This window comes from Scardinius erythrophthalmus, assembly GCF_964197995.2.
Source record: "Scardinius erythrophthalmus genome assembly, chromosome: 19".
NCBI classification, from domain to species: Eukaryota; Metazoa; Chordata; class Actinopteri; order Cypriniformes; family Leuciscidae; genus Scardinius; species Scardinius erythrophthalmus.
The window spans coordinates 27,621,030-27,648,694 of NC_138239.1; the positions used below are offsets into that span (position 1 = coordinate 27,621,030).

Below are 27,665 nucleotides of genomic sequence, written 5' to 3' on the forward strand. Positions count from 1 at the left end.
CCTAAAATTAGAATTGGTGTGTTTTCTGTATAGGAGGTGTTGAAGAATTTGGAGGGACACAGACAGACATTTCAACAGATTCACAGAGACCGATCAGTAAACGGCGTCCCGGTTCCACCAGAGCAGCTTCAGGACATGGCGGAAAGGTCATCTCTGATGAACTTAGGTTTCACTGTTTATAGGCAACATGAAACAGCATTTGCATTGCATTTAATGTCCATTATGTGATGTAGAGAGCTTTAGAGCTCAGAACATCAAATAGACTTTGACTTTAGCCACCTAGCAACCACCCAGAACAACCTAGCAACTACCTAGAGCATCCCTAGCAACCTAATAGCAATGTGATCACAACCATTTAGAACATGTGGAACAACTCTGCAGCCACACAGCAACACCCTAGCAACCACATAGTCCCCTAAGTAACCACACAGCAATGTGCTCACGACCACTCAGAACATGTGGAGCAAGTCTACAGCCACATAGCAATGCCATAGCAACCACATAGTACCACATAGCAGTGTGCTCACAACCACTCAGAACATGTGGAACAACTCTGCAGCCACATAGGAACACCCTAGCAGCCACATAGGAACACCCTAGCAACCACATAGTCCCCTAAGTAACCACATAGCAATGCGCTCACGACCACTCAGAACATGTGGAACAACTCTGCAACCACATAGGAACACCCTAGCAACCACATAGTCCCCTAAGTAACCACATAGCAATGCGCTCACGACCACTCAGAACATGTGGAGCAAGTCTGCAGCCACATAGCAATGCCATAGCAACCACATAGTACCACATAGCAATGTGCTCACAACCACTCAGAACATGTGGAACATGTGCAGCCACATAGAAACACCCTAGCAATCACATAATACCCCTGGTAACCAAATAGCAATGTGCTTACAAACACTCAGAACATGTGGAAGAACTCTGCAACCACATAGCAACGCCCTGGCAACCACCCAGGGCACCCCTAGCAATAACATAGCAATTTGCTCACAACCACACAGAACACCACTCAGAACATCAGCCAGAGAATCCCTAGCAACCACCCAGAGTACCTCTAGTAACCACATAGCAATGCCCTAGCAACCACCCAAAGTTCATCTAGTAACCACATAGCAATGCCCTAGAAACCACCCAGAACACTCTAGCTGCATGCCAGCGAGTTTTATAAAACGACACATGTAACTTTTGTTACATTCAAGTACAAGTCTTTTCAGAGGTGAAAAATGTCATAACATTTTGAGGACAACAAACTAATAATGAATAATGCACAATAAGTCCAGCAACATTTATTAATAGGTTATAATTAGTTTGTTTCATGTTGACTTTAAATATTAAGGTCTAAGGTCTTAAATCCTGTAGATTACTGTTATATTTACTGCTGTTTCATGTTTTCACAGGTTTAATTTTGTTTCCACATCATCTCACGTCCATCTAATTAAATTTGAATTCTGGGAGATGAAGTATCGTCTCATGGCTTTTCTAATGCTGGCGGAGTCCAAGCTCAAATCCTGGATCATTAAATACGGCCGACGGGACTCAGTGGAGCTTCTTTTGCAAAATTATATTGTACGCCCTCCAGCTTACTTAATAAACTCTTTTAAATCTGCTTTATAAAAAATATTCAGCTAACATATCACATTCCCTCATTTACTCACAGGTGTTCATTGAAGGCCATAAGTTCTTTGAGCAGTATGAAACCACGTTTCGGACTCTGAAACAAGCTGCAGACACCTACTTGAAATCTGGGGCTTCAGGTAAGACCGATCTCTCTTTCATCCATTTTCCCCTGAGGCTGCAGATTCATGCAGCTTTTTATAATCATTCCCTGGCAGTAATTCTAAACTCTAGCTGACAAAATGAGCCTCTTGCTTTGTGATCTGGCAGCCTCATTCTGTCAAGCATCCTTTAAACCATCATTTCAGTGGCGAAACAAGTGCTCTAGACTAATAATTATTTCTCACTCAAAATTACACTTGACTCTCATTTGTCACAAACGAATGTTCAGGTCATATTTCACCCAAAAATCAAGAGTGAAAAAAAGTTATATTTTGCATAATGAAAACGAAGCCTATTTTTAGACCTATTACAGTTTACTTTTTCTGCATTGTCACATTATTTTCTGCATAAGCATAAGAGACTTCTTTCGAAAACATAAAAAAAAATCTTACTGACCAAACTTTAAAACTTTATATAGTACCGGTATGTGTGTGTGTATATATATAGTAGTGGCCAAAAGAGGATATTTGTTTTTAAGGATCCTATAAATTTTATGAAACCATCAAAATATGAGGGAACTATCTTAATTTAAATATTTTAAATAAGGGAAGAACAAAACACTAAACTTGGTTAAGGTATTTATCTGTCAAAATTATTTCGCAAAAAAATTGCTACAGTTTTTTTTTTTACTACTGTGTGTATATATATATATATATATATATATATATATATATATATCTCCATTTCTTTAAAATGTAACATTGTCATAATATATTAGTAATATTAGCAAAAATAATATTAATATTATCATTACTGTAATGCTATATATATATATATATGCCCTGGATATGTTTGTGACGGTTTCAAAAACAGATTCACTTTGAATACAAAGGTATCATTTCAGGTGTAGTAATGTGGCCTGACTATTTTCATATTCTAGGGTGTAAAATCATCATGAGAGGTGTCTTTAGAGGAACCAGAGTATTCTGTAACATAGTGACTCCTTAGATAATGTGAGTGATCTAGACAGACTGTGCACAAGTGTTTAACCTCACATTACAGTGATTTCACTTCTAGTAACAGCTACTGGCAGTTCACTTGAATAAGCTGATGCTCTAATCCGCAACAGTGCACATCTTCTTGACTCTAGGGATTGAAATGCACTTCTTGTGTACCTCAAAATCAGATTCATAAATGCATGCAATACTTTATTATTAAGTTTTTTTATTCATATTGTGATTTTCATTCAGCTGAAGAGGTAGAAGGGGTGAATAAGTTTCTGAGCGATGCAACAGCGCAGTGGAAGAACCTGTCAGTGGAGGTGCGCAGCGTCCGAAGCATGCTGGAGGAAGTGATCTGCAACTGGGAGAAATACAGTAGCACAGTGGCCAGCCTGCAGGCCTGGCTGGAGGACGCCGAGAAGATGCTCAACCAGTCCGAGAGCGACAAACGGGTGTGTTGTCAAAGTTTGTGACTTTCAGAACAATGCATCGGGATAAACGTCAAACAGCTCTTGCGTATTTAAACAGTGTGAATTCTTCTGTAGGAGTTTTTCCGCAGTCTTCCACTCTGGATTCAGCAACACATGGACATGAACGATGCTGGAAACTTCCTGATCGAAACATGCGATGAGACTGTGTCCCGAGAACTTAAACAGCAGCTGCTCCTTCTCAACGGCAGATGGAGAGAGCTGTTTGTCAAAGTCAAACATGTAAGACAAGTGGCATCACATTTAAGGATTTCTGATCACAAGCGTCTATTTATATGCTTCAAGTAATGGTTTCACGACAGTTTTTCATGACAGTTTTCCTAACAGTCATCACTTTTAATAAATAATGTAGATGTTCATGTTGGTGTAAACTTAATTCTGATAACATATATTTTTCTTAGTATGCAAGAGCAGATGAAGTGGACAAACTGAGAAAGGATTATGACGATGGGATTGACGCTTTAAAAGCGTTTATTGACACGGCCAATGAGAGGATGAACACACCAGTTCAAGTTTCGTTTCTGAACATAAGGACACATCTTCAAGACGTTGAGGTAATCAGAGTTCACAAAGCTTACTACCTGGCTCTCTGAAATACTTGATTTTGATTGGTCAATTACAGAATAACCCCCTATAGTGATAAAATCTATTTTTTTGTGTGACATTTGACCAGCTGACTGTACATTGACTTGTGTACAATACTGTTCAAAAGTTTGGGACTGGTAAGATTTTTCAATGGTTTTTTTTAAATAAATCTCTTCTTCTCACCAAGGCTGCATTTATTTAATCAATAATACAGTAAAACAGTAATATTGTGAAAGATAATTAAAATAATTGTTTTCTAGTTTAATATATTTTAAAAAGAAATCTGTGATGGCAAAACTGAATTTTCAGCGTCATTACTCCAGTCTTCAGTGTCACATGATCCTTCAGAAATCATTCTAATATGATGATTTGCTGCTCAAGAAATATTATTATTATCAATGCTGAAAACAGCTGTGCTGTTTAATATCTTAATGGAAGTCTCTGATAAATAGAAAGTTCAAAAGAACAGCATTTATTTGTAATATATATATATATATATATATATATATATATATATATATATGTATTTATATTGGAATATATATTTTCTTTGTCAATCTAAAATTGAAAAATGTCACTTAATGCATCCTTGCTGAAATAGTTTTTTTTTTTTAAATGTTACTGCCCAAACTTTTGAATGTTAGTGCACATAATACATGAATAATGTTAGTGCACATAATACAGTTTATGCAGTTTATATCACAAAAATTAAGGCTGTTTGCTGCAGGATCATTGGAGCTAGAGATTATATAAATATCAACTCATTTCTCGTAGGACATCAAGCACAAAGTGCCGTCCATGGAGGCGGCGTACAAGTCGGCCACGCGTAACGCGCAGCAGCTGACCAAAGACATCACAGAGGAGGAGATCGCTCAGATGCTGGCTAACATGGCAAACATCAAGGATGAGCTAAGCAAGGTGCCTGCCCTGTATTTCCCCATGAACTGCCACATTAAACCATAATCACACCGTCTCACATTACACCTCAATGTCTGGTTCAGATAAGAGAGAGAATTCTGCCCCTGCTGAGGGACTCCCAGGCCATGCTGCCTCCATTAGAGGAGATGGAGAAACATATCACTGGGTTCTACCAGTCGCTGGAGAAGGCGAGCCGCATCACTTCCTCCCGGGACTCCGAGGCTCCAGGAGACTTCAAGCAGAAGTGTCAGGTAACTAAAGACCTATGGGTTGCGCGGGTCATTATACTGCGTGCACTACCTTAAAGCCCTGTAATACTGTTTGCACCACCTTAAAGGCCTGTTTACATTTAAAAAATGAATTGCAAGATTTTAAAGGGTTAGTTCACCCAAAAATGAAAATTCTGTCAGTAATTACTCACCCTCATGTTGTTCCAACCCCATAAGACCTTCGTTCATCTTCGGAACACAAATTAAGATATTTTTGATTAAATCTGAGAGCTGGATCACTCCTTCATAGGCTTCTAAGGCATTATAACTTGCTGGCCCAGAAAATGCATTAAAGACATCGTTAATATAGTCCAAGTGACTACAGTGGCTCAATCTTAAGTTTATAAAGCGACGAGAATACTTTTTGTGCGCAAAAAAACACAAAAATAACGACTTTATTCCACTATTCGTAATCAGCGTAGCGCTTCTGTGTTATACGTAACACGCATCACACACATGACCAGCGTCGGCCAATAGTGAGCCTACGTGTGACGTACAACACAGATGCGCTGCGCAGTTATACTACGTGAAAAGACTCGAGGCCCAGAGAGAAGGAAATGAATAATTAACTCAAATTAAAACTGAAATAAAAAATGATTAAAAACGACATACACATATAATAACTAAATAAAATGACAAAATTACTTTAAAATTAAAATGGGAAAATTAAAAACAATTATTCAATATGTTAATACAAATTAATAAAAACAACTCTGGTAAAAACTGTCTGTGTAATAAAAAAAATAATATTTTGCCCAACATTGAGTCCACATTTTTTAGAAAATGAAGAAAATTGTCCATTAAATAGTTTTGTTTAAAACATTTTGGATATTTTGTGCCTTTGTGTCCTTTATTTGCATCCAAATCGGTGTGGACAGGCATTAAGATTTTTAAAGCACTTAATATATTAAAATGTATTTGCCATTAATTCTCTCTCTTTGTATTTTCTCTGTTTATACAATTATCAGGAGCTGGTGACCTATCAGCAGAGCTGTAAAAAGTGTCTGTCAGTGATTGATAAAAACCATCAGGTCATTCTGAAATCATTGGACACCAGTAAGAACCTAAAACACCTGGACACGTCATTGCTGGAGAGGAGAATCACCGAGCTTCAGGCCTCTTCACAGGTGGGAACTACACCAAAGGAAGAAGAACATCATGGGCCCTATTTTAATGATCTAAGCGCATGGTCTAAAGCTCAGGGTGCAAGTTCACTTAGGCCATGTCCGAATCCACTTTTGCTAGTTTATCGACGGGAAAAATGGTGGTCTAAAAGGGTTGTCCCTATTCTCTTAATGAGTAATGGGTGTGTTTGGGGAATTACGTGCATTAAACCAATCAGAGTCTCATCTCCCATTCCCTTTAAATGCCAGTTATGCTCGCGGCATGACAAATTCGCTATTTACATGGCGGAATTTGATAGCGGAAAGACCAAAGCCGTCTCCAGAGAGGAAACGGATCTGCTCATGCGCGGGGTTAAAGCGCGCAAGCAGACCATCTACGGGACAAGCCGGATTCCACCATATCTTTATGTACACAATAATAATCTTTTACATTGTAATCCTTTTAATTTTAATATTTGGCATGTTTGTGTGCTGCTGTGCGTCCCTGTGTGTTTAATAAGCAGAGTGTACGCTCGTTGTGGACCCGTCTATAGGCGCACATTACTTACGTGCTCTTTAAATAACAAAAAAAAGAAGATTGCGCCAATTACTTTAGACCAGGTTTCAGTTGCTCAATGTCGCAGTCTATTTCTGTTGCCCCAAAATAGCAATGCGCCAACAATGCACCTGAACACACCTCGTTTTCAGGCCAGCACGCCCAATGCATTTGCTATTTAAACAACATGACGCAGGACGTGAAAATGATAACTGCGTTGGGCTGAAACTAGCAAAAAACACTTGCGTCACGCTTGGCGCTGCATTGCCCCAGGTGTAAGATAGGGCCCCATGTCTTATGCACAAGAATGACTATTGATTGCAAACTTTGGTAGCTTGGTAAATCTGAGCATAGTTTGAGATCTCTTTTATTCTGAACGAGAATCTGAGGATCAGGTGAATTAGGCAGAAGTCATCCATTTGAGAGAAACAATTGATGTTTCAATTGTGCCTACATGTGTGTTTTTGTATGCTTTATCTCAAAAAGGGCATGGTAAAAGAAACTACAGAATGGAAGCGACACGTGGAGGCGAACAGCAGCCTGATGAAGAGATTTGAGGAGTCTCGTGTGGAGCTGGAGAAGGTTCTGAAAATAGCTCGCAGCTCCATGACTGAGAGAGGAAACCCAGAGGACCTTTTGAAAAAGCACACTGTGAGAAATTAATCCCAACAGTCTGTTCTAGTGCTCGGCAAATAGGCCGAAAGCAGAGTTTGAACATAATTTGGTCTCTAGAAGGAAATGAGCAGAGAAATTTTAAAGCTGACATGATTTCATAATGCTTCTATTGAATGCCCTGCAGGAGTTCTTTGGGCAGCTGGATCAGAGAATCCTCAATGCGTTTCTTAAAGCCTGTGATGAACTCACAGATATTCTACCAGAGCAAGAACAACAGAACCTACAGGAAACAGTCAGGAAACTGCACAAACAGTGGAAGGTTAGAGAGCTATCTATCTATCTATCTATCTATCTATCTATCTGTCTGTCTGTCTGTCTGTCTGTACAGTATGTCTGCCTGCCTATCATCTATACTGAATTTTTTTTATTAAATATATTTTATAAAAGGAACAGTTATAGTTGCATAACAACATTTACATACAAAAATAATATTAATAATAATTATAGCTGCAAGCATCAATAATAGTTAATAAATAGTAATAAATAAACCTGACAACAATAGGTATTGGCATTATAATCTGATTCAAACTTTTAAAAAAGTTAATAAGGAAAAAATATTAAATTAAATGAAATATATGGTGCACTTATACTTCAAAGAATGCACTATATTATGTTACTTTATCTGCAGGATTCATACATTATCATACATTAAAGTTATTTTCCTTTAAGTAAATGTTTCGATTGGTGGCCTATATATTGATAATATGGTTGCTATTATGGGCTGTTAACCAATGGTCATATTTAACCCAGAATCAATGTAAAACTTGCTTATCTTTTTAAAAATTATGCTAACTATCTTTCAAATGGTCAAACATTCAAAATGGCTTCAATTAGGATCAATAAGGGTTTTTAAGTGGTCTGATGTGGCTTTAAACTACAGTTTGAAAGCATGAGGAAAAAAAACTAGTTGAATTGAATTGGACCCACAATATGAAAATGCATGTTTTCTGCAGGATGTCCAAACAGAGATTCCCTATCACCTGCTGCACCTGAAGGTGGAACTGGAGAAGAGTCGTCTGATGACATCACTGCAGGAGTGTCAGGCTGAACTGGCCCGTGAGAACCGCAGTTTGCCCAGCATGGGCAGCGAGAGGTTAATCAAAGAGCACAGGGTGAGAGCCACCTGCATTAAACCCTCTATAAATACTGGTTTTGTCCATCGAAACAGGGAACGCTTATGTTGGATATTTTTATGTAGTTGTTTTTTAAGGAAAAGGGTCCTCAGGCTCTTTGTGAGAAGCGGTTACAGCACATGGAGGAACTTATCATGAAGCTTCCAGAAAGTGAACAAGCCCGGCAAACTTTTGAGAACTCTAGGACGGCGTTTGCGGAGGTCAAAGAGGACATCGACGGCACACTTCAGAAACTAATGCAGCACCCTGATAAGTGGAAGGAGTTTAATACCAGGTGAATCTTTGGTCTTCTTTAATGAATACTATTTATTTGGTTTAAAAGACAATTAATGTTCAGTAATGTTCGGATGAGAAACAAAATTTGAACTGAATTGAGCTAGATAATGACACCACTGTCTTGCTGTTATTGAACCAAATTGAATGAACATTAAAATGACTTGAGCTGACTAATGAAACCATTGCCTTCTGTAGATCTGCTTATAGCTCGCTCAATCAATCAATCAATCAATCAATCAATCAATCAATCAATCAATCAATCAATCAATCAATGTTTATTTATATAGCACTTTTTCAAAAAATCAATGCTGTTGAAAGTGCTTTACATGCAAGAACAAGCAGTTGACACTAGAATTGAAAATAACAAATAAAAATAGACCCCCAAATAGATTTTAACAATAGCATAAAAATATATATATATTAGAAAACCAATAATTATAAAAAAAAGAAATTCAATTCAAATAAGCAAATACTAAAATCATGAGATTTGAGGTTTCTGTGTTACAGTATATTGAACTCTGCAACACTGATACAATTATTGAACTGACTGAGTCGAAAAAACATTGAACTAATATGAGCTGAATAGCGACAATATTATCTTCTGTAGAGCTGCTTTAAAGTTTCATATTTGATTGATTTTACAACATTAAGACTTTGCAACAATCTGTATTGTATTGTATAAAGTGTTTTTTTTTTAATAAATGTATAAACATAACTTTACTATTGTACTGTCTATTTTTTTTATCAAATCACTGCTGAACGATATAATTAATAATTTAAATATATATAATCAATTTGAATTGATACTATATTAATGCTATAATTACTTTGTATTTTTAATTATTAATAATTACTTTTTTTGTGTTTGCAGGTTCTCTGAGCTCTCTGCTTGGGTTACGTCGAAGGAAAGTCAACTCAGACTTCTGCGAAACAGGGCTGGAGACCCCAGCAAGTTCGGGCAGGTCAAATCCACAATTGAGGTGAGAAATGAAGACGGAAAATAAATGGAAGTGGAAAGAAAAGTGTGACAGCTGTGTGAAATGTTGACCAAATGTCCCTTCATGAACGGCAGAGTCTGAGAAACGATGCTGAACTGCAGGAGGGGAACGTGAGCTGGCTGAGGACGCGACTGGCTGCTCTGATAGAGGTTTGCACAGAGACTGACGCCCAGAGGCAGGCAGCCGCCCTCGGCAAACTCTCCACTGACTTTAAGGGTCTCCTCACCTCCCTTTCTGAGGTAATACATACTCATTTTAAGAACCATAGATCAAAATCATCTGCTATAGAAGAAAATATCAGCGTGAATCAGCTGTCAGCTGCTAGTAAATCAGTCAGATTTAAATTTATTCAGACTTGAAATACAAACCTTAGAAATACAACAACCAACAAACAATCTAAAATTTACATCACAGAGGGAAATAAAATAAAAATATAAAAACAAATTAATACATAAAAATGTCGCCCTCTTTGAATCAAACTGGATTTTGTGCTGCTGTACCTTTAAGACATCTGATTGAAAAAGAAAAGTCCTGTTTTACAAGTTATGATACATTTAAATATTTAAATAAAAATAGATGATTGTATGTGTGTATGTGTGTGCTGTAATAGTCAGAGAAGGTCGTGCTGGCGGTGAGTGACTGTGTGCAGTTCAGAGAGGAGGTGAAAACTACACTGGAGGAGTTGAGACAGGGTCAGCAGGATCTGCAGTCAGAGATCAGCAAGATTTTGAACTCTGAGTCTGTCAGAGAAGCTCAACAACTGCTGATGCTTTATCAGGTACCACTCTCACTGAATCAATCACAACCCTGAAATAATGAAGCGGAAAATCATATTTATGACTAACATTCATTTACTTTCCTAATGTGCAGCAACAACTGAAGCGTCTCCGACTGAAGAGGAAGGAAATGCAAGAGCAGATAAACCGTGGAAAACTGCTCCAGATGGAGGAGAGCCTGGAGGAGAGCTTACAGGAAGATCTGCAGAAACTAGAGACCACCTTGAGCAAAATGAATCAAAGCACAGAGTCACAGGAAAAGAACCTGGAGGTGAGGATGTTCAAATCAAATAAAAAAATACAAATAAAACCTATATATTTTATATTATAATATTGCTAGCACTTTATTTTACAGTCCGGTTCCCCATATACATACTATGTACTTATTATAGTAATTGGAATAACTGGGTAATAACTAGGTATTAACCCTGAACCTACCCCTTAATCTAACCTTAAACCATGTAGTTACCTTATATTACCAGTACTTCCTTAGGTAAGTACATTTAAGTGCACATACTGTAAAATAAAGTGCAACTATATATAGAACATATAAAATATATAAACAGTGTTGGGGTAACGCATTACAAGTAAAGTGAGTTATGTAATCAGATTACTTGTTTCAAGTGACAAGTAAAGTAATGCATCTTTTACTTTTTCAAATAAGTAATGCAAGTTACCTTTTTATGTTCTGTATATTTTATAGAATGTTGAATGAGAATGTTAAAGACAAATTAAATCAAAGTATTCATTTTACATGAACTATTTCCCAATGATTATTCAGTTTCATTGGAAAATCATTCATTGTGCGTTCACACTGCCGCCGTCGAGAGCGTCAAAGTGGCCGAAAGTCATTCATTTTCAATGTGTGCCGGCGGCGAGCTCCGGCGAGGGCGGCACTGCGTGTCTTGGACGACGAGAAGAGTTAAAGTCTGGTCAACTTTATGGTAATGAGCTATGACGCGGTTCGGCGGCAACCAATCGGAATGTAGAAGTCCTCCACTTGAGAGGATTCCAGAGAACGCAGTCAAGTTAACTTTGGTTCCGACCACATTAGTCCCCAAGCAAAATAGAGGAGAGGTTGATCATGTGAATTTGATAAGAAGGCACGCAACACTGTTAATAGGCAACATTTTCATGCTAGAACGCTTGTTTTTGAGCGGAAATGCAAATTAGATTAGCTCTTAACCATGAACACAAAAGACACAATGTTTGAAATGATGTTGTTGAATGTCGCTCTTTGTTTTCAGGTGACCTTAGCTGCTTGGCAGGAGTTTGACAGTCAGCAGGCAGCAGTGAGGGAGTTTGTGGGCAAGGTGCGATCAGTCACAGAGAGAGAGATGAACTTCAGCAGTCCAGACAGTCTCAGCACAGAGCTGGAGCAGACCAAGGTGAGAACAACACCTGATCTCCATGGGCTCAGTGTAATGAATCACCTTTAATTAAACATGAGCATCTTTAGTTTCAACACAGAAGATCTGCTAGAGTTTTACACCAAAATCCTCACTAGAAAATGCTCTGTCAATAAATTTCTGAAAAAGTCTCACTACAAGACATTGTAACATAGCCAGTGTGCACTCAACTGTAACCCAATTGTTTATTGTGATTATTTGGTGTATTCTATCTCCCAAACACAGTGTCACAGAAATATTCACTTCATCTGTTGCTGTTATTCCTGTAGGATCTCTTGAAACAGTGTGAAACGGAGGCCAGACAGATGGACACTCTTCTCAAGAGGGCCGCAGAGATCCAACTAGGCCCCAAAAATCAGTCTCTCCTCCAGGATCAAGCACGGGCTCTGAGTGAACAAGTGGACAAAGTTGAGACTGGACTCAAGCGAGAGTAATACCCTACTTTATTTTATATTTATTTCATTTCATAGACAGATTAAGAATTATCTATCAATGCATAATGAAACTATAATATCATGATTACGTTCTGATTTTTCAGTGTGAAGACTTTGGAGGGAATGAAAGATCAGTGGGATTCTTTCGGGAGTGAGTTTGAAGCTTTTTCCACTTGGATAACAGAGAGAGAAAGAGAAATGGATGCCTTGAAAAGCTCCAGCGCACCTTTGGACCAGCAGATCTGTACCATAAAGGTGCAATAATCAATATATCATTAAATAAATGAACAAAGTGTCTTTTAAAATGCTTAAAATGACTGAATGCCTTCTGTGAACTTAATTTTGTAAATAATAATTTGAATTCATTATATTCTATATATTTTATTGCATATTTACGGTGGGCAGGCGATCAGAGAAGGTCTGCAGGAGAGGTCAGAGGTCCTGTCCAATCTGGAGGAGAAGTCTCAAACGCTGGTCCAGTTTATGTCCTCTGGCGAGTCTGCACGAATCAAAGCCCGCCTGACACAGATTGGCAGATACTGGGAGGAGCTTAAGGAGAGTGTGGAACACCTGGATGGACAGTTGGAAGAGAGCTCCTCCCACCAGACGAAGTTTAATGCCAATCTTCAGCAGGTATGTTTGAACATGCTATTTAGTTCAGTCATACTAAACTCTTATGTTGTCTAATGACATTGCATCCTTTTAAAAGGTACAATCAGAGGTTGAAGAAATCCAGAAGAAACTTGACAGCCCTGTCACCTCTTGTGTGTCTTCATCTGAGACCTACAAAACTCTACAGAGTCACATGGTATGAAACCTGCATGTCATTGTTAACATTTCTGATTAAGGGTGTGTTCACACTTTAGTTTGGTTCTCTTGGTTCTTTTGGTCTGGACCAAAAAAAGAAAATCTTACATATAGTTCAGTTCACACTGTCACTTTTAACACCAAAACTACAGATACAAAACAGTATTGTAGTATGTGTACGCACATTGTTGTACAGTATGTGTGTACGTATGCTGTTTTTTTACTAGCTGCGAACTCTTAAATAGCTTATTAAATGTGTAAAGGAGTTTACTAAAAAGCACCTGGAATTATTCCGTTGTCCACAAACGAAGCTCTTCTGCAAGAAGACGGCGGTTTTGATGTCTGTATCGATCTGTGATGGGCAACGTAGCTCCTATGATGAGAAAAAACAGGTATGCTTTAGCATTCAGTCTTTTTTAGGATTGCATCTTGTGACATAACGTCCTGTTTTTGGTTCGTTTAGATGTCTTTGGTCCATGTTGCGTTTATATTTCAGTCAAATCGCACCAGAGTTTATTTGAAAAGGTGGGTCTCGGTCCACTTGTTTGGTGCACTTTAAATGAACCGCACTAACAGAGCAATCACACCAGAGGTCGTTTTACTCAAACCAAACCTGTCAAGAATGAACACACCCTTATTTGCACCAATTCAGTCTGAATAAGTTATTTGTTTGGTTTTCAGGATATGTTCCAGTCTCTGGAAAAGCTGAAGGCCACCCTGCTGTCTCTGTGTGCTGGCGCCCGCAGGCTCAGCGAGAGGGAGAAGACCGAGAAAGCCGTGGCAGCCCTACAGCAAAGTTATGAGCAGTGTTTAAAACAGGCCAAGGAGAAACAGAACCAAATGGAGAGCCTTCTGTCACATTGGCAAAAGTATGATTATTTTCACTGTTGGTATCTAATGTATTTACATCTTAAATCCTAAAAATCCCTTTGTATGAGTAGATATTCCTTTAATAAGAGTTATTCATTGAAATCGTTTGCTCATTTTGATTATTTCAGATATGAAAAGGATTGGTCTGCCCTGCAGTCATGCCTGGAGAGATGTGAATCCGTATCCAGCTCTGACACTCAGTTCCTCACGGTTGACAAACAAAAGCTCAATGGAGAACTGCTGGAATTGAAAGTAATAAACTAGAGCTACAAAATGACACAACATTCGCAATGCATTTTACTTCAATTGTGTGACATATTTCTATGTGCAACAGAATATTTAGCAAGAAATAATAAAAGGCAGGGCTTAATTTTATCCATAGGGATTTAATTGAATTGTGAAATGTAGGCTTATAAATGGTTAATGTTATTTTTTTGTTTCTGCCTTATTGAAAACAAGCTTTTTTTTTTTGAAAATGTCATATACTTATGAAGACTAGGGACATTGAAGAGTTGATTAACTTTCTTAGGTCTGTAATGTTGCTGTTTGAGCATGAAAAAGTTACAAAGGACAAAGTTACTCCAAAGGGAGTTATTCTCTATATCACTGTTTCTGAACTTCCTGAAATGTATTGATTGTAGTCTTGAGTTTTCTTCCGGGAACAATCACTCCTCAATATTCCTCATTTAAATAATTCCCGCCCAAGGCATACGCATGCGCAAAATAACATGGCGAGGCTTGGTTGAATTGCGTTAGTAGTGTGTTGAAACTCATGGTTATGGTAAGGCGCGTGACATTTCCCAAACACGCTCGAAACGGCTGACCAATCGCAACACACTGGTCCAGCCAACCAACTGCGCCATTGCGCTTTTCGTAAGGAGGGGCTTCATAGAGATGGGAACTACACAGAGCATTACTGACAGACTGAGAAGAGAGGCTGCAATAATGTAAAATATGGAGCAAATAATGTGTTTTTTTAACATTTAAGCATGAAGACCTATTCTAGTAAACCCCAAAAACAAAATCTAAACTTTGTAAAAGGGCATAATATGGCTTTTTATTTAGTTTCTTAAATTTCTTAAATATTGTTCTTTTAAAGCACCTACAGAGTGAACTTCAGTCTCTGGAGTCAGTTTACAACAGGCTAGAGGCCCAGACACCAACCCTTTACACCACTGCATCAGATGAACGTGTGAAAACACTCAAAGAAGACCATGAACAGCTCGAGAAAAGATGGAAGTGTCAGACCACAGCTATACCTAACAGGTCAGTCATAAGTACTGTAAAAGTATTTGCAGGCTTAATTCTACACTTTGATTGTGTTTTACAGCATATTTTCCATGTTCTTTTCTAATGGTTTCTTGAAATTATGAATGTTAGAGGATGTCTAACATAGTACATCAAACTGTTACAGAATCCAAGTTCTTCAGGAGCACCGTTCTCAGGTGGAACAGTTTGATCAGGCCCTACAGAAGTTCTTCAAATGGGGAGAGTCTTTCCTCTCATCTTTAAATTCGTCCTCTCACATTGATGTCACTGATCTTCAACCTTCCACCAGTGATATCAAGGTACGTTCCATTATGAGAGCCTCCATTCAATGAAGAACAATATCAGACATCTTTTATCTTAATTTATTTAAAAAAAATCTTGTTCTTTTAAACTTTCTATACATCAAAAAATCCTGAACATTAAGCACCACAACTGTTTTCAACATTGATTTGAATAAGAATAGTTTCCAGATCAGCATATTAGTATGATTTTTTTTAAGACTGGAGTAATGATGCTGGAAATTTGAATCATAGGACAAATTACATTTTAAAATATATAAAATTAAATAATAGTTATTTTAAATTCTAATAATATTTCACAATATTACTCTCTTTAAATGTAGCCTTGGTGAGCATAAGAGCATAAAAATCTTACTGACCACAAACTTTTGAACAGTTGAATGTAAATCTTATGTAAATATTACGGATGTCAATCGAATAACATTTTTAATCCAATTAATTACACAATTTAAAAATGAATTGCGAATATGAATATTTGATGAGAAAATTCACAGACATTATTGTGACATATAAAGGTGTTGATTATAGGCAATAACAAAAAAGTTTATTGTTTTTAAAAACAATTGTTTAATGTAGTAAATATAAAATGAGGACAAAGAATATGTTATTTATTGGCAGTAAAAGAGATTGCAGATTTTTAAAGTAATGTTTCATCATTTTTCCCACCAGGAGAGGAGAGATGACCTGCAGACGCAAAGCAGTATAAGACAGAGTCTTCAACTGCAAACAAAGGCCTTGTGTGATGTTTGTGAGCCTGCTGAGGTTCAGCAGCTTCAGGGAAAGTGGGAAAGCTCCTTGCAGCCGTACTTGGAGGCCCATCAGCTGGTTGATCTACGAGGTGAGAGTCTGGAGAAGCTCGAGGCCTTCCTGCACACCCACAGTGTGGCGGCCAGCGTCCTTCAGGGCCTCAGACAGACTGTGGAGAGCGCTGGGAGTTGGGATAAAAGCCGTGTGGACGAGCTGCAGAGAGACCTGGAAGCCATCGTTCCCGATATCGGCCGTCTTGAGACGCTTGCCGTGAACCTGGACGGCAGCCTCTGTAAGGCTCATCTCCACCTGATCAATGGGAAGGAGACGCGCTCCTCGTGCCGCTCATTGGCCGACTCCTTGAGTGTTGAGCTTGATGCCGTGAGGAACCTGCTGGGCTCGAAGCAAAGCGAAGCTGAGGCTCTCAGTGCTCTTTGGAGCTCGTTCAGACAGCGTAAAGAGCAACTGCTCAAAACGGTGGAGGACATTGAAGAGAAGGCAGATCAACAGGGCCTGAAAGAGCCCAATGTACATACTCTACAGCAGAGGTATGGATTGCCCTTTACAAAAGGGTTGTTTGTACGTGTCTGTGGTTGTGTTTATAGAACTGCATCTTCTTTGTGATGTGTGTAGGCTTCGGTTCTTCAATCAGCTGGAGGATGAGCTCCAGTCCCACCAGCAAGAGGAGCAGTGGCTCAGGGATAAAGGTCAACAGCTGGCTCAGAGAGATGCAGAGTTGGGTGGTGAAGTACTGAGGGAGATCAGCCTGCTTCAGACCACCTGGGAAGACACCAAGAAACTCATCACTGAAAGGTGGGCCACCAGGAACGACGTATTGTACTTGTACTTGTTATATTTTATTGGTATTTGCCACTCAATCAATCAGTCAATTATGCCCCTGGACAGAAAACAAACAATTGCATTTAATGTTTAAACACAAGTCTTTAATGGGCACATGGTGACTGAGTTCTTAGTTTTGCAAAGGTGCAAATTTTCAGTCTCTAGCTGACGTTGCTGCGTGATTTTTTCCAGGCAAGAGCAGAGCAGCGCTTTGGTAGACCTCATGAAAGACTACCAGAGTCTGAAGTCTTCAATAAACACGATATTGGAGAGCGCTGATGCCATAGCCGACATTAAAGCCGTCCTAAAAGACCAAGAGGACACACGGAGATCCTTGTTAAAGGTAAAACCTGCCAGTCTGCAGGCAGAATAACAGCTAAAAAGAGTTACTAGCTTTTACTATCCAAGATAAACTTTAATGTTGGGCTTTGATTATCTTCCTCTCTGTAGCATGAAGCTGTAAAAGCAGAGATGGCCAGTAACCAGGATGTGCTTGAGCGATTCTCCAGTAAAGGAAAGAAGCTTTTAAGTGAATTAAACAAGATCCCGGAATGCGACGCCCAGATTGTGAAGACAGAAATAGATGCCACAGTGGATCAGTGGCTAGATGTGAGTTTGTCCAATGGCCAATTATTAAATCTTCATTCAAAAAAAATCTCATATAACAGAATCTAAGAGCCATTATTCTTCACATCAACACACAGGTTTCAGAGAAAATCGAGGACAATCTCGAAAGTCTCAAGAGGAGCTCTGCTTTGTGGGTGGAAATCTACGATATCAGTGGAGAAATTGAAAGCTGGTCCAACAGCTCGGTTATGGATCTTACAGATGGACTCAATAACTTCAACGATAGCCAGAAAACCGCAAACAAACTCTCGGAAGTCAAGGCATGTTCCAAACGGTGTCATTAAACACTGTTATAAAACCAGAGCGCCAGTTGTGTAATATGTTATTCATTTTTCTGTGTAGGTGGATGCTGGCCTAAAAGAAAAGAAGATTGATGCTTTACAAGAAAAAGTTTCAGAGCTGAAACAGCTTTGTGGTGGCCACGACGTTCCTGCTAAACTGCAGGTAAGGGCAAGCTGTATTTCTCACACTACACAACAAGGTTTCTTGCCATATGTCGTCGTCTTGTCATAGCAGCACTCATATACACAACGCTAACGAGGTGCACAAACTACAAGACATCTGCTCAAGAGGCGGTCTCGACCAACTGTGAAAAAAAAAATGTGTTCTCACATAAATTCATAAAGAAATTACGAGATTTTTACGTTTATACCATCTGCGCTGTGTTTGGCTGGATTAGTTCCAGCATTGCACACACTACAAGATCAAAAAGAAGCAAAATCCAGCCAAAAGTCATGTAGTGTGAGCTTGCCTTAAGTTTGATCTCCATGTGATCTTTGTTTGTTCTCCATTGGATTCATTACCTGTACGCCATCTTCAAACTTTTGATATCTTCCAGGTCATGGAGACGGACCTCAGAAGGAAAATTAGTAGCATCGAAGAGTTATGTGATCAAGCCAAGAGCAACCTCCAAGATTTCTGCTCTCAGAAGAAGCAGCTGGAAGATTTCCTCACCCAGATGTCTGAGTGGCTGACGAACCTTGAGAGATCTTTGGTGGATTCACCCTGTGGAACAGCTCCTGAAGAGATCTGCAGAGTAAAGGTACAAAAAGTGTGATTTATTTTATTTTAAATGATACATCACGATTAGCATCTAGATTAGCATTAGATTAGATCTTCAATCACTTCATATAGAAGTTTTAATAGCTCTAGGCAGGGCTCGAAAATAAATAAGGACTGGCCAATGACCCAAGGCAAGTGTGAAAGACGCTTGGACCAGAATTGACCGACATTTTATTAGTGATTATACTTGAAAGCACAGTCTTCAATGAGTTACAGAATATAAAATGAACGTAAACAGTTGAATAGATTTGTGCATCAGGTCTTAAAGTGACAGCAGGTAATAAACCTGCTGCTGTCTGTGTCAATAATGTTACTCAAACAACAAAAGGAAAATCACTCACTGCTCTTGACTAAAACACTTCTGTTGCTTTAATAAGGATTCATTTATATTTAATTTATACAGTGAAGAAGCAGTGTTATTTTACATTTGATTCATTTTTTCAATTTCTGTAGTATTTCTTACATGAATATACTGTTAATCTTAAAGCACTGTTTATTTAATTTTTAACTTTTCAATTGTATGTATTTGTGCTATTACTTGTCATTTAAATTTACTTGTATTTTCTTATTGATTGTTTACTTGTTTTAAAAAATGTTTGATGTTTATATGAGTTAGGCTAGTAGTTCTTAATCTTGTCGTGGTATTAAAATTGTGAAATCGAGAATTGTGAATTTTCCCTGGTATCTGAAATTTTGGTGTCATAATAACCTAATTTATTAAAATACAATGTTATATAAAAACCAACTAAAACAATATATTATAAAAATAATATAATATTTTTTGTGATGGTGGTGGGGCCAGTGAAAATTTTGGGAGGTCTAGTAAAAATCTGAAACACTCTGAAAATGAGCTCTGCCTTGGGATCAGCGAGAGAATGGAAAATGGTCAAATAATACTAAATTATGACTGTTTTGCTACAAGAAATCTTGACTAGCATTATAAATGCACTTCAAGAGAAAAAAATAAAAGGTTTTCTATGCATACAATTAATAGGAAATCCAGAAGGAGCTTCAAAACCAGCAGACTAGCATTGACTCAGCCCGAGAAAGTTTGAACACACTTTGCAGAAAATACCCCTCAGAGGAACTAGCTGGTTTAGGTTCCTCTCTGACTGATCTCATCAAGAAATATGATACGGTCAATCAGCTCTGTGTTAAGAAGCTTGGGTCCATGCAGCACGGCCTCCAGCTGAACTTCAATGGTGAGAATCAGTCTTCCTGAATTAAAAATGATCTTTCCTTTGATTCAAGGACAGACATTGCAGTAAGATTACTTACTGTCCTCTTTGTCTTCTTTTTTTCTCAGATCTTGTGAAGGAGTTTCATACATGGCTTTCTGGACAGAAAGACATTGTGAGAGAATGTGCCGACCATTCTGGTGACATGAGCGTGGTGGAACGCAAACTGCAGAAATTGAAGGTACACCTCATCCTACATGTAACTGAGCAGTTTGAAAAATGTCAAGTAATCTTTCTGACCTCATTGAGAAGAAAAATGCTATGTAAAATTGCAAAATCGCAGACAATAAAATAGCCATATTTGGTGATAAATATACAGCTATTTTTAGTGGGATTCGGACCAGTGTGGGTGGCCTTAAAAATAGATACCAAGCAACTGTTAAAATATCTTAAAACAACACTATTGATGATTGTGACTGGGAAATATGTCATTTGTTATGTGAGCTGTAGTGACCTATTATGAAGTACTGTTTTTAAATGATTTTTCGAAGGATTTGTATGAATAGTTGTGCTTTCCCTGTGCAAAACTTGCCCTCATGATTCTATAAAGTGTTGTAGGTTGTTGTTGGGCATTGCTATGCAGTTGATAGTTGTTAAGATGTTCTCTGCGGTTTCTAGGTGGTTTTTAATGTAAGAATCCTCTAATATTTATCAATACTGTTTATTTGATCAAAAATACACAAAATGTGAAATATTATTACAATTTGAAATTCCATTTTATGAAATACATTCACATAGAAAACAGTTATCTATTTCTGTGATGGCTAAGCTGAATCATTACTCTCCAGTCTTTAGTGTCTCATGATCTTTCAGAAATCATTCAATTATGTTGATTTGCTGCTCAAACCGTGATAAAAAAAAAAATCAGGATTCTTTAAAGGGATAGTTCACCCAAAAATAAAATTGACCCCATGAATTACTTACCCTCAAGCCATCCTAGGTGTAAATTACTTTCTTCTTTCAAATGAATACAATCGGAGAATTCTATCCGGAAAATATCCTGGCTCTTACAAGCTTTATAATGATAGTGAATGGTAAATGAGATTTTGAAGCCCATAAAAGCGCATCCATCCATGATAAAAGTAATCCACACGGCTCCAGGGGGTTAATAAAGGCCTCCTGAAGTGAAGAGATGCATTTGTGTAAGAAAAAACTTTATCAACCAAAATAACTAGCTTCCGACAGTCAGCATGTGCAAGTCGACTTACGCCAAAAGAGTAACCCTTGATGTGATGTAATGACGTTGAATGTAGGAGTAGCGTAAGCTAAGTTTCTCTCGCAGTTTAGACAAATAGGGCTGTTCAATAAACTCAAGCTTCTCTGAGATTTCTCTTTAAAAATTCTCGTTTTAAACTTCTAATTTGTGACCGGTGTTTTGTTTTGCTCTATCCTCTGCGCTTCCGCAATACATTATGCGTCAGGTCAAGGGTTACTCTTTCGCTGTAAATCGTTGCTTATGGCCGTCTGTCGGAAGCTAGTTATTTTAAGGTTTTAAATATGGATATTTTTCTTACACAAACACATTGCTTTGCTTCCGAAGGCCTTTATTAACCCCTTGGATCCATGTGGATTACTTTTATCATGGATGGATGCGCTTTTTTGGGCTTCAAAATCTCATTTGCCATTCACTACCATTATAAAGCTTTGTAAGTTTTTTAAATAACTCTGATTGTGTTCCTTCTTCAATGCAAGTCTGTTGGATTTTGCATGGTTTATCCGTGGAACAAACGAAGTAGGATGGCTTGTGTATGTTTAACACTTAGCACTCATTGTGTCGTCTCTGTCTCTGTCTCACAGGGAGCTCTGGAGCGGGTGGAGGATGGAGACGGCCGTCTAACACTGGTGTGTACAGAGGGCGAGAAGCTTCTTCTACACCTCCCCAAAGCCAGTGCTGGCCAGGTCCAGCAGAACCTCTCCTCTATCCAGCAGGACTGGGACAGCTACGTGGAGCAGTGTAAACAGAACCAGCAGAACCTGGAAGACAGCGCCAGTCTGCTCAGCGGGTGAGAGCTGAACAGCGGCTTCACAGTTCACACTGCTGCATGCTGGGTTCAATATTACAGTGGCAGATTGTTTGAAATAATTCCTGCGGATAAACGGCTTTGCTGTGGAAGCGAGGACATACTCTCGGCTCTCAAGTTGGCCGGGGGTTATTTGGCCGCTCTGAATTGAAATCTGTGCTGTGTCTTTCTAGCTTTGAGAGCTGTCTGCAGAGGTTGACACGCTGGCTGGAGCGTATGGATGTGAGGATGAGCACAGAGCTGCCCGAGGGGAGACACAGCGATCAGGAGAAAGTGACGCTGGAGCGCGTGGAAGAATTCCAACATGAAGTGCTTAAAGAGAGGTTAGAATATGTTAAACTGACAAATATCAAACTGAACTGGTAAATAAACAGCCCTTTTTTTGCACCAGCAATATGAGGTAACACTTTACAATAAGGTTCATTAGTTAACATTAGTTAATGTATTAACTAACATGAACTAGCAATTAGCAATACAGTTGTTACAGTATTTATTAATCTTTGTTAATGTAAGTTATTAAAAATCCAGCTGTTCATTGTTTGTTCATGTTAGTTCACGGTGCATTAACTAATGGTAACAAATACAACCTTTGATTTTGCTAATGTATTAGTAAATGTTGAAATTGATATTTACTAAGATTAATAAATGCTGTAGAAGTATTGTTCATTCTTAGTTAATGTTAACTAAGGTAGTTAACTAATGTTAACTAATGAACCTTTTTGTAAAGTGTTTCCAAATATTAAACATTTTAAGCATGTATACCAATTTGTGGAAGATCCTATCCGAAACATTTCATATATGCAAAATACACACATTTAAATGAATGAATGAATGAATAAATAAATAAATAATTATGAATTATTAATAATTAAATAACTATTTATTTATTTATTCAAATGTTTGTATTTTATTTTATTTTGGAGGGAAATATGACCTAAACTGATATGTTATTTAGCCGGTCTTATGTTTTTTTTTTATTTGTGAAATTATTTTCATGACAATTAATCATATTTCTTATTTGTAGGAAATGTGATCTGGGCATGTTTTTGTGAGATTTACTCATATTTACAGACCTAATATGGACATTTTATAGTATATAAGTACTTATAATGTATTGATTGTTTTTTTTAAATGCAAATAATATTCCGACCTGTTCTCCTGCAGGGACTCGTTTGAGAGTCTGTGTCAGGAGGCTCAGGCTCTGAGTGAGGGGGGTCACGGCAGTGGGGCGGAGGTGCGGGCGTCTGCACAGCTCCAGCTGCAGCATCAGGCGCTCCTCAAGGCGGCGAGGGAGAGACTGCGCGTGTGTCAGCTCAGTCAGCAGGAGCAGCAGAACTTCGAGGAGACGCTGCAGAGCACCTGGGGATGGCTCAGCGGCGTACAGGAGCGCCTCAACACGCTCAACAGCACCAGCGGGAATAAAGAGACCCTGGAGAAGAGATTGGGCCTGGTTCAGGTCAGAGAACAGAGTCATGACACCCATATGAGGATTCCCAGATCATTTTCTATTTGTAATAGTGCGCACTAGGCAGCACTTAAAAAAAAAAAATGTAACTATAAATATATATATATATATATTTTTAAATGATTAAACTTAAACTCTTTGTCAATCATTATTATATTATATATTAATTATATTATATAAAATATATTATTATACTATTGATAAAAATATAACAACCAAGCCTTTTGTTTTACTTTTTAATTTAATTTAATTTAATTTAATTTAATTTAATTTAATTTAATTTAATTTAATTTAATTTAATTTAATTTAATTTAATTTAATTTAATTCTTCATTTCTTCATTTCATTACTAGTCTTGTTAGTTAATAATACACACATTTCTTTTTTTAAGATTCTCAAAAATGCTATATAATCATTGATATTTTGATGATATTGTTTCAGGACATCTTGCTAATGAAGGGTGAAGGGGAAGTGAAGCTCAACATGACCGTAGGGAAGGGAGAACAGGTGCTTAAGAATTGCAGTAGGGATAAACAGGAAGTTATCCGCTCTCAGCTCAAGAGTCTGAAGGATTCCTGGGCCAATATCCTCATGACCGCAATGAGCTGTCACAGGTGAGAGTTCCTGTCTCCTCTTATGACACCTAACTTTGCAGAATGATATAATAATCATGTGTGTGTGATGCAGTCGTCTGGAGTGGACCGTAGCTCAGTGGGGCTGTTTTCTGGAGAGTAAAGCTCAGCTGCAGCAGTGGATGGAGATGGTGGAGCAGGAGGCCGGAGTGTCTCTGCCCCAGCAGCCCGGGCTGAAAGAGAAGGCCTCGCTGCTGGAACGCCTACGGGCCATTCAGGCTGACGTGGAGGTCCACTCCTCAGCACTGACCCGACTGAATGAGAAAGCCTCAGAGATGTATGAGAAAACAGGAGACCAGGCATTCGCTGAAGGACCAAAATCTGAGTTTAACACACAGTTTACCAACATCACAAGTGTCATTAAGGTAAAAATATGTAATCTAAATATAAACAAACAATTCAAACCACCTCCTGTAAGTCACTCAGGATAATATGGTGTGTCCGAAATCGCATACTGTCTGAGTAGGAACCACATTTAAGTTTGAATTTACTTTGCGACCGGTAAAAAAGTATGTTGTATATAGTTTGAATATGGGTAGAGTGAATGAAATTCAGACGGACTACATCCGCCGTGTTGTTAATGTCACATGACCTACCAGCGTCAGTTGTGTCGCTTCACTGTTATTCATAAATCCCCTCCCATGTCCTCATGGGATAGGTAAGTGTCCATCGAATGCACACTTAGTAGTAGGTCATCTAGGTACTTTTTGCCTAATGTTTTTCGAATACTACCTGTATGTATTCGGACATTCTATTCTTTTGGCGTACTGTTTTTTGCGCACTATATAGTTGGGAAATATTCGATTTCGGACGCAGGAATAGTGTCTGCCAATGCCTTAAAAAGAACATGAAATGCATTTATGAGTAAAACTAAATATTTAGTGGGAAAAAATGTAGGATGAGAATTAATTTCATCCTCTCGGTTTTTATCTGGTCAAGAAAAGTAAGCAATATTATTGCTTTAAAATATGTATTTTAGAAAAGTTGTCTTTGAGGCAGAGGAAATTAAGTTATGATAAAAGACTATGTACATAAAATATATTTATTTTATAATATTCATTCATGATTTATTCACAAAATACCAGGAACATTTATTCAAAAATGAAACAGTATCAGTTTTCTGTCCTCTGATGTGTTGTATATACTGTCTTGTGCTGTAGAGTAAAGTCCAACAGATGGAGGAGATGGTCAAAGAGCATGAGCAGTACATGGAGTCGGTGCGTGACCTGAACGACTGGCTCACCTCAGCCAAAGAAGAGCTCCAGCGCTGGTCAGATATGTCTGGTGACGCAGCTTCTGTTCAGAGGAAACTCTCTAAAGTCAGGGTACGTTTATCTGTGTTTACTATACTGACACACACTACCGTTATATACGTTTTTGAAAGAAATGAATACATTCAGCAAGGATGCGATCCAAATTGACGGTAAAGAATTTTAGTTAAAAAAGATTTCTGTTTCAAATAAATGCTTTCTATTCATCACAGAATCCATATATATATATATATATATATATATATATATATATATATATATATATACATACAGTATATACATGCACAAAGGCATTAAGCAGCACAACTGTTTTCAACATTGATAATAATAAGAGATGTTTCTTAAACAGCAAATTGATTTCTAAAGGATCATGTGACACTGAAGACTGGAGTAATGATGCTGAAAATTCAGCTTTGCATCACAGGAATAAATTACATTTTAGAATATATTCACGCCACACCAAAAACTATTAAGTGAATGATTTATATGAATTTATGAATTTTAACTTCAAATCTGCTTGTAAATTTCAGAAATAATTACAAAGAAAGCAAGTAACATATTGAATTAAATGTGAAATTTTGAGTAGTATTTTCTTGTATAAAACATACTCCAATATTTTTTGGGGGCATATGCTCTGATATCTTATCATGCACAACAACAACCAGAAACTTTTATTAAAGGGATAGTTCACCCAAAAATGAAAATTAGAAAATTTTAATGAAAATGTACTCACCCTAAAGCCATCCTGGGTGTATATGACTTATAAATATGGGTATTTTTCTTACAAAAACCCATGGCTTCGATTCATAAGGTCTTTATTAACGCCCCGGAACTGTGTGGAGTATTTTTTATCATGGATGGTTGCACTTTTTTGGGCTTCAAATTTTCTCCAGCCATTCACACCCATTATAAAGCTGGGATTAGCCAGGACATTTTTTTTAATATAACTCTGATTGTATTCGTCTGAAAGAAGAATGTCATGTACACCTAGGATGACTTGAGGGTGAGTAAATATTGGGGTAATTAAAATTTTTGGGTGAACTATCCCTTTAAGGAAGTAAATTGGGTCAGTTTTGATTTTATGTAAACTTTAAAGCATTGTAATTTAATTTTAGGGGCTGTTAGACTCCAAGAATCAAGGACGTGAGCGCCTGACCCGTGTGCAGAGCTGTGGAGCCGCCACACGGGACCACACTTCCACGGTGGGCTGTGAGGTTCTGGAGAGGGAGGAGTCCGGCATGCTCTCGGCCTGGGAACAGTGGGAGCGCGGAGCTAAACAAGTGTGCTCTGGTCTGGAGGGCGTCCTATCTCAGATGGCCAACTCAGAGCAGGAGTTCAACAGCTTAGCTGCACAGCTGGAGCAGGACCTGCAGGAGTTCAGCAGCAAGCTGCAAGAGTGGCGCATCAAACTGCAGCAGGTGGAGGAAATGACCTCGGGGGAAGAGGCTGTGCAGGGCTGGCAGATAGCGAAGGTAAAGCCTACAGAGCAAAATAATAAAAGCTAATATATATATATATATATATGTACAGTATATATATATATATATATATATATATATATATATATATATGTTCTTTTAATGTTGCTGTGCTTAATGTTTTTATGTCTCAGGACACCCTGGAAGCACTGTTAAATGTGGAGCCCATGTCTGACAATTTGAAGTGTCAGCTCAATGACTTGTGCCGGTTCTCCAGAGATCTGGGCGCTCAATCTGAAAGAGTGTCCGCCCTCATTAAAGAATACAACAGGTACGAGAGCTTATGACCAACATTTCTAGGTTTTACACAGAGACAGACCATTTTTGTTATTGTTCACTAAAAATAAAATGATTAACCATCATTTTTGTTAATTTAAAATAATGCTGAAGTAAAATAAAATATAAACTATTGATAAAATAGGTTTTTAGCTGAAGTACTAAAATTACTGAAACTTAAAAAGAAATAAAAGAACTTTAAGTAAAAAAAATAAAAAAACTAATATATATATAGAAAACTAAAAAATATACAAATAAAAGCTATTTCAAAATATATTACACCAATAATGGTACATAAGGTACACCGATTAGACCGATTTCCCTGAATCCGAACACCACACATACAAAAAATCACGCGAAAGAGCACACGGGCCAAGCGTACTCAAAACCACACTCTCGCACAAAGACA

General features: G+C 38.0%; 2 protein-coding genes across 9 annotated transcripts in view; both read left to right on the forward strand.

Moving 5' to 3' along the window:
- Positions 1 to 18,559, forward strand: part of LOC308679959 (nesprin-1-like) — a gene marked incomplete at both ends in the record, with an annotated part of 38,439 nt that extends 19,880 nt beyond the window's left edge. Inside the window, 33 exons of the mRNA XM_081347835.1 lie at positions 34 to 146; positions 1,416 to 1,584; positions 1,676 to 1,772; positions 2,985 to 3,187; positions 3,281 to 3,445; positions 3,625 to 3,777; positions 4,583 to 4,726; positions 4,810 to 4,977; positions 5,964 to 6,122; positions 7,141 to 7,305; positions 7,454 to 7,588; positions 8,283 to 8,441; positions 8,528 to 8,736; positions 9,610 to 9,718; positions 9,811 to 9,975; positions 10,347 to 10,514; positions 10,607 to 10,783; positions 11,760 to 11,900; positions 12,191 to 12,351; positions 12,460 to 12,610; positions 12,761 to 12,988; positions 13,065 to 13,163; positions 13,844 to 14,031; positions 14,161 to 14,284; positions 15,132 to 15,298; positions 15,447 to 15,600; positions 16,270 to 16,895; positions 16,981 to 17,160; positions 17,380 to 17,530; positions 17,638 to 17,796; positions 17,892 to 18,074; positions 18,157 to 18,258; positions 18,494 to 18,559. Of these exons, the coding sequence (XP_081203961.1) occupies positions 34 to 146; positions 1,416 to 1,584; positions 1,676 to 1,772; positions 2,985 to 3,187; positions 3,281 to 3,445; positions 3,625 to 3,777; positions 4,583 to 4,726; positions 4,810 to 4,977; positions 5,964 to 6,122; positions 7,141 to 7,305; positions 7,454 to 7,588; positions 8,283 to 8,441; positions 8,528 to 8,736; positions 9,610 to 9,718; positions 9,811 to 9,975; positions 10,347 to 10,514; positions 10,607 to 10,783; positions 11,760 to 11,900; positions 12,191 to 12,351; positions 12,460 to 12,610; positions 12,761 to 12,988; positions 13,065 to 13,163; positions 13,844 to 14,031; positions 14,161 to 14,284; positions 15,132 to 15,298; positions 15,447 to 15,600; positions 16,270 to 16,895; positions 16,981 to 17,160; positions 17,380 to 17,530; positions 17,638 to 17,796; positions 17,892 to 18,074; positions 18,157 to 18,258; positions 18,494 to 18,559 (5,538 nt within the window). The remainder of the gene's footprint in view (positions 1 to 33; positions 147 to 1,415; positions 1,585 to 1,675; positions 1,773 to 2,984; positions 3,188 to 3,280; positions 3,446 to 3,624; positions 3,778 to 4,582; positions 4,727 to 4,809; positions 4,978 to 5,963; positions 6,123 to 7,140; positions 7,306 to 7,453; positions 7,589 to 8,282; positions 8,442 to 8,527; positions 8,737 to 9,609; positions 9,719 to 9,810; positions 9,976 to 10,346; positions 10,515 to 10,606; positions 10,784 to 11,759; positions 11,901 to 12,190; positions 12,352 to 12,459; positions 12,611 to 12,760; positions 12,989 to 13,064; positions 13,164 to 13,843; positions 14,032 to 14,160; positions 14,285 to 15,131; positions 15,299 to 15,446; positions 15,601 to 16,269; positions 16,896 to 16,980; positions 17,161 to 17,379; positions 17,531 to 17,637; positions 17,797 to 17,891; positions 18,075 to 18,156; positions 18,259 to 18,493) is intronic.
- Positions 18,560 to 18,681: 122 nt separating this feature from the next.
- Positions 18,682 to 27,665, forward strand: part of LOC308707465 (nesprin-1-like) — a 75,058-nt gene continuing 66,074 nt past the window's right edge. For all 8 annotated transcript variants that reach the window (XM_081393981.1, XM_081393988.1, XM_081393985.1 and 5 more), the window contains exons 1-11: positions 18,682 to 18,856; positions 19,871 to 20,078; positions 20,183 to 20,295; positions 21,912 to 22,117; positions 22,309 to 22,458; positions 23,300 to 23,591; positions 24,041 to 24,213; positions 24,287 to 24,596; positions 25,392 to 25,556; positions 26,618 to 26,974; positions 27,115 to 27,251. In XM_081393981.1, coding sequence (XP_081250107.1) covers positions 18,773 to 18,856; positions 19,871 to 20,078; positions 20,183 to 20,295; positions 21,912 to 22,117; positions 22,309 to 22,458; positions 23,300 to 23,591; positions 24,041 to 24,213; positions 24,287 to 24,596; positions 25,392 to 25,556; positions 26,618 to 26,974; positions 27,115 to 27,251 — 2,195 coding nt within the window. In that variant the 5' untranslated portion in view covers positions 18,682 to 18,772. The remainder of the gene's footprint in view (positions 18,857 to 19,870; positions 20,079 to 20,182; positions 20,296 to 21,911; positions 22,118 to 22,308; positions 22,459 to 23,299; positions 23,592 to 24,040; positions 24,214 to 24,286; positions 24,597 to 25,391; positions 25,557 to 26,617; positions 26,975 to 27,114; positions 27,252 to 27,665) is intronic.